Source organism: Neolamprologus multifasciatus, chromosome 18, assembly GCF_963576455.1.
Source record: "Neolamprologus multifasciatus chromosome 18, fNeoMul1.2, whole genome shotgun sequence".
Lineage (NCBI taxonomy): Eukaryota > Metazoa > Chordata > Actinopteri > Cichliformes > Cichlidae > Neolamprologus > Neolamprologus multifasciatus.
The window spans coordinates 5,994,271-6,005,565 of NC_140456.1; the positions used below are offsets into that span (position 1 = coordinate 5,994,271).

The window sequence follows — 11,295 nt, forward strand, 5'->3', positions numbered from 1 at the left end:
GGAGGAAAGTATGGAAGTAATACTCAGCTTCATATTTGAAGATACTCGAGTATCTTAGCTGCAGGTCTGGAACAATGGTTTTATTTCCTTTCCCATTAAACGTCTCACACAGCCCCTCATCTGTGACCCTTAGCAAACCCACTGGATATCTACCTGTACATAAAGGAGATCAGATCAGTTCCATCTAGACCAGCTGTAACAGGAAAATGCTGCTTACACTTTGATGCATCACTTTCAGTTTGTCATATAAGACAATATATCAGGTTGAGGCATTATTTTCCTGCAGTGAGTAAATCTACTTTGTACTTTACTCTTTTCTTTTAGGTAAAGGGTCTAAACAGTACTTGTACACTGTGGAAATCCCATAAGAACGTCTCCTGAACTCTGAAAAATTACAAAACAAAGACTAAAAGGAGGTCATGGGTGCTGCTGCTGCTGATGATTAGGAGGAGTAGCATGCATTTAAAAAGTGACTGATGTCCTAGAATACAACAGAACAGTGTCTCTACAAACTTATGAAAACATGACAGTCTTGCATTAGTTTGTATTCTTATGATTTCAAAAAACGAGGGAAAAATCTCCTTGAAATCCACAATTCCTTTTTGTTATTTCTTAGTGTGTGACGTATTTTATTGCCTTTATGATTGGTGCAAACAGTTTCCTGATTCATAATGGAAATAGATTTTAGACACAGGAGGAACACGCAGTGATCAGCAGGAGCAGCTTGGAGTCCAGTCTTCTTCACACTGAGGAGGGACATATATGCAGGAACAGTTGTCATAACTGTTACAACCACCAGATGGCGAAAGAGTCCCACTGCAACTTTAAGCCATGAAGGATGTGTCTTGATGTTTGCTTGTGATAAATCTGCTTTATGTGAGTCTTTTTCAGAAAGTAACAGTAATATGTCTGATTATATGTCTTTAATCAGTAAAGTCTCGCTTTGCTAGAAATAAATCAATAATAAAATTGTAAACATGCAGCTGTATGTTAGAAGTCAAAGGGTCCTTAAGTCTTCTGTAAATTGACGGGGATCAAATGAAGGACACAAGTATCTGTTCTTACTCTAATAAATGCTGCTTTAATATCCAACAGACTATTTTCCTTCCTCATCAGCAGTAAACAGCTCGACTGCGTCTGTGCATTTGTGTCCTCCATACTTGTTTACACAGACATCTCAGGCTTGATGCCACGATGCAGTGTAGAAACCTGACAACCCTCTGACTCATGTTCAAATGTTCAAGGACATTTCTCAGGATCATGTATGACCCCTTTTTGACATTTGGACTTTCATTAATAATATTTGTGTTTCTGAGTCATTTTTGTGGAGACTTCTGTCCAACGTAGTGTCCAAATGAAGCCTGAAGCTTTTCTTCACCCTCTTGTCAGATGGTCAGCAACAAAACTCTGTTCCAACCAATGTCTGATAAGAGATGAGACACAGCAGCTGAGCAAATGATCATTTCATGCTGAAGACATCCTCAGACAGAATTAAATACATACATAAACACAGCCTGGTGCCAATAACACAGCTAATGACACTGCTGTATCACTGGCTTTACTGATTAAAGACCATATCTGAAGGAAATCTTTGAACACAACAGAAAGTGACCTTTTAAACCTGCGACACTGATGCTGCATTCAAGGACCATTACAAACATCTGAAAGGACTTAAGAACATGAAGAAAATGTGACTTGTTTCTCTGTAATGAAGCTGTTTTAGTGAAGAAAGTTGAAAGGTCACAGAGCGACTGCTGAATCTTCTGCTCTAAACATGAACTCTGAACTTTGTGATGCTTCAGGAGGAAAACTGCTTCAGTTATTCTCTCAGATTAGTTTCATATTTTCTGCATCAGATTTGAGTGAGATCCTGGAATGAAGACAGAAGAAAAGACTTTGTTCAAAGTTTGATTTATAGTCAAACCTTCCAGTTTATTCACACAATAAAACATCAACACAATATATGAATTCATTCATTAAAATCACAGTTTTTCCTCATTTGTTTGATGATTTTGACAAAAACAAACACAAACACACACACATGGTCTGCCATACTCATAAAGAGAAATGTGGACATTTTTCAATACAAATATTCCAGAAACATTTAGAGGATAGAGAAGTTTACATTTTCATGTGGAGAAATATTTTAGTAAATCAAAATGATGATGAGCAGTGATAGCCTCCATAAACAGTCACAGGAAAGATCTCCTTTAAAAACTCAGAAACATCAAGAGAACAACTAGAAGATGTGGAGGTACCACCCATAATGTTTGACTGACAGCTGATCTCTGTGCAGAAATGATGGAGAGAAAATAAAATAAAACTAAAATACAGATTTAAACCCACAATATGAAAGACTTCAGTCTATTTCACTTTAATCAACTCTGCAGTGTCTCCATAATTATGAAACCTCAGTCCAGCATAGAGCGGCTGAGTGAATGTGGTCTGGACTCTGTGGAGGAGAGTCATGGTTTCAGAGACGCTGTAGAAGGACAAAATACCTGCTCTGTGATCCAGGTACACTCCTACTCTGGAGGAACGAGGACCTGAGACACGAGTTTGGATGTTGTTGTACCAAAATGTATAAATGTTGTTGTTACAATCTAATGACCAAGATTTGTCATTACGTCCAAATCCGCACTCTTGCACACTCCCTGCTCCGCTGATATTCTTGTATGCGACTGCTACATAAACTCCTCCCCCTCTCCACTCCACCTCCCAGTAACAACGTCCAGTCAGACTCTCTCTACTCAGGACCTGACAGCATTTAGTGAATCTGTCTGGATGATCAGAATAAGACTGTTGTTGTTTCATTACTGTTACTTTTCTGTTCCCCTCTGATAATAACAATATTTTGTTTGCTGTGTTTGGATCCAGTGTGATTTCACTTGAATATTTTAAGAATCCAGCTCTGGTCTTTGGCTCTGGTTGTGACAGTAAAACATCCACTTCAGTGACTGTCAGTGAGATGTTTGTCCATCCCTCTCTCAGAATGTCCTGTAGTTTATCTCTGACCTCTGACACAGCTGCTGTCACATCCTCAAAGTAGCTCAGAGGACGGATATTGATGCTGGATGAGTCTGTAGACTCACTGAGTGCTGACAGTGAGGGGTAGTTGTGTAGAAACTGGATGTGATCCTCTGTGTGTGAGAGCTGCTTCAGCTCAGCATCTTTCCTCTTCAGCTCAGTGATCTCCTGCTCCAGCTTCTCCTGAAGCTCTTTGACTCGACTCACTTCAGTTTCCTGCTGGGATCTGATCTGCTGCTTCACATCAGAGCTTCTTTTCTGAATGAGATGGATCAGCTCAGTGAAGATCTTCTCACTGTGCTCCACTGTTTGATCAGCAGACTGATTGATGGCCTCCACCTCCTGTTGAAGCAGCTTCACATCTTTCTCTGTGTCCTGGATTCTCTGCTGGATGTTTTGTCGACTCACCTCCAGCTCTCTCTGCCTCTCAGTCCTTTCTGCTGCAGCTGAGACTGTGTCGTGGCCTTTATGTTCATCCACAGAGCAGAGATAACAGATACTCTGCTGATCAGTACGGCAGAACATCTTCATCACCTCATCATGACGAGAGCAGATCTTCTCCTGGAGCTTCTTGGAGGGCTCCACCAGCTTGTGTTTCTTGAATGTAGGTGAATCATAATGAGTCTGAAGGTGTTTCTCACAGTAAGATGCCAGACAGACTAAACAGGACCTGAAGGCTTTCATTTTTCTTCCAGTGCAGACATCACAGGCCACATCTTCAGGTCCAGCATAGCAGTGATCAGCAGGAGCAGCTTGGAGTCCAGTCTTCTTCAGCTCCTCCACTAAAACTGCTAACATGGTGTTTTTCACCAGGACAGGCCTTGCTGTGAAAGTCTGTCTGCACTGAGGGCAGCTGTAGATTTTCTTCTTTTCCTCTTCATCCCAGAAGCTTTTAATACAGTTCATACAGTAGCTGTGTCCACAGGGAATAGTCACCGGATCCTTCAGTAGATCCAAACAGATCGAACAAGAGAAAGTTTCTCGGTCCAGCTGAACTCCTTTCTGCGCCATTTCTCGTCTCAGTGTCAGTGACTGTGTGAGTTTCACTTCCTTATAACTGAAACTGGTCTGAGCTCTGACAATAACAACATGAATTTCTGCAGTGAATGGGGAGTGTCAGCTTTTCCACGTCACCTCATTGGTTACATTCAAACACACGTGTAGATTGTCGAGGAATCGGAAGGAAACAAGGAAATAGGTGGAGAGAGAGGAGGTGGTAAGTGAGAGAGCAGGAAGAAGAGGGAGGGTTATCAGGCTGTGATTTATTCTAGGAAGAGTATGTGTTCAACCCTTTTCACAGCAGAGATAATTTCTGAGTTAAAATACTTGTCAGAGTTGTGTTTAAAAAAAAATCACCTGACTTTCTCACATAAATTTGCTGCACTAATTGCTTTTCTTTCTCATTCAAATAGTCCAGATGAACACAAATTACTGACAGCTTATCAGAGGCTGATAGACCAAAAAGATGGGAATCTTTTTCTCTACATTTTAAACTTTTGGTCAAGAAGAGTAAAAGACAGAATAAGGAATGGAGGAAATTTCCCAATTTATTTTGGGTAAACTAGAAAATTAGCCAACACTTACTGACATTCATAACCTTTTCCTTTTATGTTAGGAAGACTGGATGCTACCCTGGTCCTTTTTGCCCTCTTCTGTTTTGCTGTCCAAGTTGCTTTTGACATTTAAACCTTAATAAATTAAAAGTTGTCTCAGCTCAACTGTATTCAGCTTAGAATGAGGGTGCACATTGAAATTTAGAGTCAAGAAAGTTTACTGTCACAGCACTTTGCCTTATTTAGAAAGTATAGACAACACAATATAAAACCAATATCATCCCCAGTATAAACACTCTGACTAGACCAAAGTTTATGGGCATTAGGGGAACATAAACAGAACTCCACATACCTAAACTGTGTCATCAGGGCTCATGGATGGAGTCACCTGAGAGGCTCTAGCGCACCCTGCTATACTCCTAACATCTGTGCTCAGACTGCAGCAGTTCTGCAGCACTAAACCTGATCTTTTCCTGCTTTCTACAGTAACTTGAGCTTTCAGCCTGCTGTCTGTCTTCATAGATGGCAGCTTTAAACATCATGAGAACTGCTCCCATCCACCGATAATGAGTTCAGCAATGTTTTGTTCTGTTGGGCTGTGACCCACTACCCCTCACAACGCTCCTCTCTCCAGACTCCCACATTACTGATTAGTCACCTCCTTTGAAACTTCCTACAGGTGCACTCACTGCTGCTCCCAGCTTCCTCTCTACAGTCAGTAATTATTGCACTTAGTGGTTAGTATGTATGGAGGCTGTGTCGTGGCCTTTATGTTCATCCATAGAGCAGAGATAACAGATACTCTGCTGATCAGTACGGCAGAACATCTTCATCACCTCATCATGACGAGAGCAGATGTTCTCCTGGAGCTTCTTGGAGGGCTCCACCAGCTTGTGTTTCTTGAATGTAGGTGAATCATAATGAGGCTGAAGGTGTTTCTCACAGTAAGATGCCAGACAGACTAAACAGGACTTGAAGGCTTTCATTTTTCTTACAGTGCAGAAATCACAGGCCACATCTTCAGGTCCAGCATAGCAGTGATCAGCAGGAGCAGCTTGGAGTCCAGTCTTCTTCAGCTCCTCCACTAAATCTGCTAACATGGTGTTTTTCTCCAGGACAGGCCTCGCTGTGAAAGTCCTCCGGCACTGAGGGCAGCTGTAGATTTTCTTCTTTTCCTCTTCATCCCAGAAGCTTTTAATACAGTTCCTGCAGTAGCTGTGTCCACAGGGAATAGTCACTGGATCCTTCAGTAGATCCAAACAGACTGAACAGCAGATTTTTGTCTGATCCATTTGATTCATGTGCTGTGCCGTTTCACCGTCTCTCAGTGACTGTCAGACAGTTTCACTTCCTCTGAACAGAAACAACCTCTGTGCTCTGAAGGGAAACAGATCTCTGCTCTTGTTCACCTCCTACAGGAAATGAGGCTCACCAGCAACTGCATTTACACCATGTTGTTTAGACCCATCCTGATACAGACACATCTGTGAAGGGAGGCACTAAAGAAATATTCTTACAGAGCGACCAAGAGCCAATCACATGATGCAGGGTGTGGTATGTTTGGTTACAACATGCAGTAACAAGTCTGACCCAGTTAAAGTTTAATAGTTTAACTTTACTTGGATGTTTGAAATGTGACAGTCAACACTCAGTGAGTTCATTTTATATTTCAAAAAGTTCAGCAAAGGTTAGGATGCTGTGATGAATAAAAATAAATCAAACTTTATATTTTGACATTTTCTAATCTTAGTTCATTCTCACACTTACAGAATGATGCATGGGAACAACTGACTCCACTAAATCAAACCTATGTTCAAATGAAATTACTGTACAAGACAGGCAGCAAGCTTGATTTCTTGATTATTTTTTTAAATAGTAAAATATATGTAAAACTATTTAAAAAACAAATACAGATAGTGTTCTAATTCTACATTCTTTAGTAATTTTTCCTGTGTACCAACATGGATTTCGAAACAATACATTAATATGTGCTTTAAATGCAGACACTCAAATAAAACTCAACATTCACACTGAAGATACACAGTAGACATAAGAATCAGTTTTCATGTCCTTTGTTTATTCTTTCATTTAAAATCTTTGTGGTAAAGATCATCATAATTACACATTAACTTTCATGTGCAGCTTAAATGTTTCACTACACTGTTGGCAGCAAAGATTTCACAGCAAAGCCGATTAAACTAGAAGCTAAACGACTGTTCAGTCCAAGGGCGTAGATTTGGCATGGACGGAAGGGACCCACCAATATCCAGCGATTATTGAATTGTCCCCACCAATAATTAGAAAGAAAAACAAACCCGATAGAAAGAAAAAAACGATCTGTCAGCGTCTCATTCACCCAGCGGTGCAGAAAGAGTTAAATTACGTTCTCTACTGGAGTCCTACGTCACGTGACAAATATGGCCAATGTGATTGGAGCTCTGTTTAGTTTTAGCAGCGGCAAGCCTGCGCTGCGAGGAGGAGAGGAGGACGGCAGCAACAAGGAAGAACCTGGATATAAGAAAGTATTTTTCAAAGAAACCTGTAAGTCACTTAAAGTCAAGCTCACTCATAAAATGTAGTGATGGCGAGATGAAGCCTCGTGATGAAATGAAGCTTTCCATCCAACTGGTCGACTCATGGTTCGAAGCATTGTGATGATTCATTTGCTCTACTGCGCCATCAAGTGGACGATTCAAGTGAAACGGGCTCAATGATTATAATGATGTGATGTGTAAACCTCTAAACTGAATAAATAAATTGTTTTTATGGTTATTTATCCCGAATATTGTCTCAGTATGTCTGATACAAAAGAGAAAGTGGAAACTATCAGTACAGAGTTTTTGGGATGATTGTGTAACTGTGTAATCATGTGACACAAACTAGTGTGTGGCGCTTCAAGTTGAATGAATAAAGAAATTACTTTTGTTCATGACACCAATAACTAAACTCTAAATATTAGTTATATTTAATATTATACTAATTTTATATTAATTTAATTTAATTAATGTTTGTGTATAATAAATTGGCAGCTTAACACAGGAATGTACATGGAAACAAAAAGGGAGGGAGTTGTGATGTGAATGTGGTTGTGACTTTATAACAGTGCTCATGACACTAGGGAAAAGTTTTCATTTGTTTTTATTCAAAAATAGCAGCTTTTCCACAGTGCTGGGCTTAAGACGGTTTGTGGAGGTAAGCATCAACGACACAGAGCTCTCAGTTCTCACTCCTTCTTTATTAGTCTCCAACATCAACTGAACATATCGCGCCACAAAACACAGGAACACACTTCCTCAACAGTGGGTGTGAGTGGAGCCCTCTAGTGGTCCGCCACACATGCCCCCCCCGAACACCCAGCAGAACTAGTCCAGGACCCGGCGCTTAAGTAAACGGCCGGAACGGCTGAACCGGGGGGGTGGGGAATTGACAGAGGGCAACCCAGCCCGAGAGCGAGGCTGGCACTGGCGGTCAGAAAAAGCTGCAGACGACTCGGACTCCGTTGATTTTGGGTCGCTCCTGGGGGGAAAAACAGAATCCATCAGCCCGGTGGCAGGTGGGCGGCCGCGGCGAGGGGCCTGGGCCGGGACCACCTGATCCTCCTGCATAACATGTGCAGGCTTAAGTCTGTCAACAGAGACAACCTCCTGCCGACCGCCAAAGTCCAAAATGAAATGTTTGTTGCCTGGTTTAAGAACCCTGTATGGCCCGTCATATGGTGGACGCAGCGGAGTCCTATGAGCATCGTGCCTGACGAAAACAAAACGAGCAGAGTCCAACGAACCCGGAACAAAAGTGTCAGGCAGGCAGTGGTGCACAGGACCAGGAATAGGAAATGAGTCTCTTGGGGGGCGAAAAGGCAACAAAGAGGTATCGAAACATGGGGGAGGGGTCTCAGGTAAGAATTCCCCGGGGACCCGGAGAGGCTGGCCGAGGACCAGTTCAGCCGGGGAAACCCCGAGGTCTTCTTTAACCGCGCTACGCAATCCCAGCAAAACCCACGGAAGACGGTCGACCCAGTCGCCACCTGTTAAGGAAGCCCGGAGCGCGGCCTTAAGTGAAAGTGAAACCGTTCGCACATCCCGTTAGCCTGCGGGTGGTATGCTGTGGTGCGGTGGACCTTGACCCCCAGGCCGTCAGCCATAGCAGACCAAAGCTCAGAAACAAACTGGGGGCCCCTGTCCGAGGTAATGTCAGCCGGGGGACCGAAACGTGAAACCCATGTTGACAAAAATGCTCTGGCCACCGTCACCGCTGTCGTGGACGCCAGGGGTACCGCCTCCGGCCACCTGGTCGTGCGGTCCACCACAGTCAAAAGGTGCGTGAAACCCTGTGACTGCGGTAAGGGACCAACCAGGTCCACATGAACGTGATCGAAACGCCTACCCGGGACACGGAAAGGTTTGAGGGGTGCCTGTGTGTGCCGGTGGATTTTCGAGCGTTGGCATGGGATACAAACCGCTGCCCATTCTTTCACCGTCTTGCGAAGGCCCGGCCAAACGAACCTGGCGCTGACCAGCTTGACCGAGGCCCGGACGCCGGGATGAGAGAGGGCATGCACCGAGTCAAAAACACGACGACGCCACGAAAGGGGAACCACCGGGCGGGGGCGGCCGGTGGAAACGTCGCAAAGAAGGCGCGGACCGCCGTCCCACACCGGGGTGTCCTCCAGCACGAGGCCCGTTTTTGCTGACTGAAGGGCAAGGACGTCCGGGTCAGCACGTTGCTCGGCGGCCATGGCAGTGTAGTCGACGCCGACATACACCGGAGAAACCAGCACACGTGAGAGACAGTCGGCGACGTGGTTGGACTTACCAGCCACATGCTGAATGTCTGTGGTAAATTCTGAAATAGCCGCCAACTGGCGCTGCTGGCGTGCGCTCCATGGGTCAGAGACCTTGGACATTGCAAATGTCAAAGGTTTGTGGTCAACGTACGCAGTAAAGTTGCGACCCTCGAGGAAAAAACGAAAATGTCGTGTCGCGAGGTGCAGGGCCAGCAACTCCCTGTCAAAAACACTGTACTTGCGTTCAGCATCCCGGAGCGTACGACTGAAAAAGGCGAGCGGTTGCCAGAGACCTGAAACCCGCTGTTCCAACACCCCACCCACTGCCACGTCGGACGCATCGGTGGTCAACGCGATCTCCGCCGACGGAAACGGGTGGGCCAGCAGGGCGGCGTCAGCCAGCGCAGACTTGGCTGCGGAAAATGCATGGACGCGTTCCGGCAGCCAGTCAACCGGATCTTTGGCTGTTTTACCTTTTAAGGCAGCATAGAGTGGCTGTAGCAGGTGGGCAGCTCTGGGGAGAAAGCGGTTGTAAAAATTTATCATCCCCAAGAACTCCTGCAACGCTTTAACCGACGTGGGACGCGGAAAAGCCGAAACAGCCTGGACTCTGTCGGGCAACGGAACCACACCTTCAGCGGAAATGCGGTGCCCGAGGAAATCCAGAACAGGCAACCCAAACTGGCACTTGGAAGGGTTGATAATCAGGCCGTGTGCTGCCAAACGTTGGAAAACCTGCCGCAGATGGGACTCGTGCTGGCTCGCTGAGCAGCTGGCCACCAATATATCGTCCAGATAAACAAAAACGAACGGCAGCCCACGCAAAACGGAGTCCATCAGCCGCTGAAAGGTCTGGGCGGCACCTTTCAAGCCAAACGGCATGCGCAAAAACTCGAACAAGCCGAAGGGGGTAATGACAGCGGTTTTAGGAACGTCTTCGGCGCGCACGGGAACTTGGTGATACCCCCGCACCAAGTCAATTTTAGAAAAAATCGACGTTCCGGCGAGATTGGCAGAAAAATCCTGAATGTGGGGGATGGGGTAACGGTCATTCTCCGTGGCATTATTTAAACGGCGGAAATCTCCGCATGGCCGCCACCGACCGTCCGATTTGGGCACCATGTGAAGCGGAGAGGCCCATGCACTGTTCAAACGCTGTACAATGCCAAGCCGCTCCATGGCTGCAAACTCTTCCCGAGCGACGGACAGTTTCGCGGGGTCAAGGCGGCGCGCGCGCGCGAACACCGGGGGCCCGACCGTGGGAATATAATGCTCAACCCCATGCTTCGTTACCGTGCTAGAGAAATTAGGGACAGACAGCGATGGAAACTCTAAAAGCAAACGCTGAAAAGCATCCCCGGAGGTCACTACATTAGCCCGAATCAGGGGCTCGGCGGCCCGAGTAAAACAGGGTAGCGAAGAAAACGAGAGAGCATCAATTAAACGTCTGTTAGCAACATCGACAAGCAGTCCATGAGCACACAGAAAATCAGCACCTAAAATAGGTACAGAGCTAGCGGCAACAACAAAGTTCCACTGGAAATCCCGGCCATGAAAACAAACAGTCACCAACCTGTCCCCAAACGTTTTGATGGGAGAGCCATTAGCTGCGATGAGCTGCGGCCCACAGTTCGCTGCTAATGCGTCGGCAGCGGTAGGGGGAAGGAGGCTCTTCTGGGAGCCGGAGTCCACGAGAAAACGTCTCCCGGAGCGCGAGTCTTCTATGAATAGCAGCCTTTCTGTATTGCCAGCGGTCGCGGCTGCTACGGCGCGCTGGCGGGTCCGTTTCCCTGGGCCGTGAAAGCGCAAGGCGGCAGGCAGCGACGCGCTCTGTCGCCAAAACGCTGATGGTAGAAACAGATGCTCTTTCCGCGGTGCCGGCGTGTAGCAACCCCTGCCGTCAGCAAGGGGGCGGATGCTCCGGGGGAGGCA

General features: G+C 45.7%; 1 protein-coding gene across 3 annotated transcripts; it reads right to left on the reverse strand.

Annotated features, from left to right (window-relative positions):
- Window positions 1–677: 677 nt before the first annotated feature.
- LOC146497214 (tripartite motif-containing protein 16-like) lies at window positions 678–6,203 on the reverse strand. Of its 3 annotated transcripts, none has more exons than XM_085140729.1 (2): window positions 5,383–6,203; window positions 678–3,464 (listed from the first exon to the last, which is right to left on the reverse strand). In XM_085140729.1, the coding sequence occupies exons 1-2, from the start codon at window positions 5,879–5,881 to the stop codon at window positions 2,365–2,367; spliced, it is 1,599 nt and encodes a 532-aa protein (XP_084996855.1). In that variant the 5' UTR covers window positions 5,882–6,203; the 3' UTR covers window positions 678–2,364. The 3 variants fall into 3 exon arrangements, with proteins under 3 accessions (XP_084996855.1, XP_084996854.1, XP_084996853.1); XM_085140728.1 differs by having other exon boundaries at window positions 678–3,561; window positions 5,417–6,197; XM_085140727.1 differs by lacking the exon at window positions 5,383–6,203 and having other exon boundaries at window positions 678–4,189.
- Between the last annotated feature and the right edge of the window lie 5,092 nt (window positions 6,204–11,295).

Coding starts and splice junctions, on each gene's coding strand:
- LOC146497214 (XM_085140727.1), bottom strand. CDS start 4,038: ATGGCGCAGAAAGGAGTTCAGCTGGACCGAGAAACTTTCTCTTGTTCG.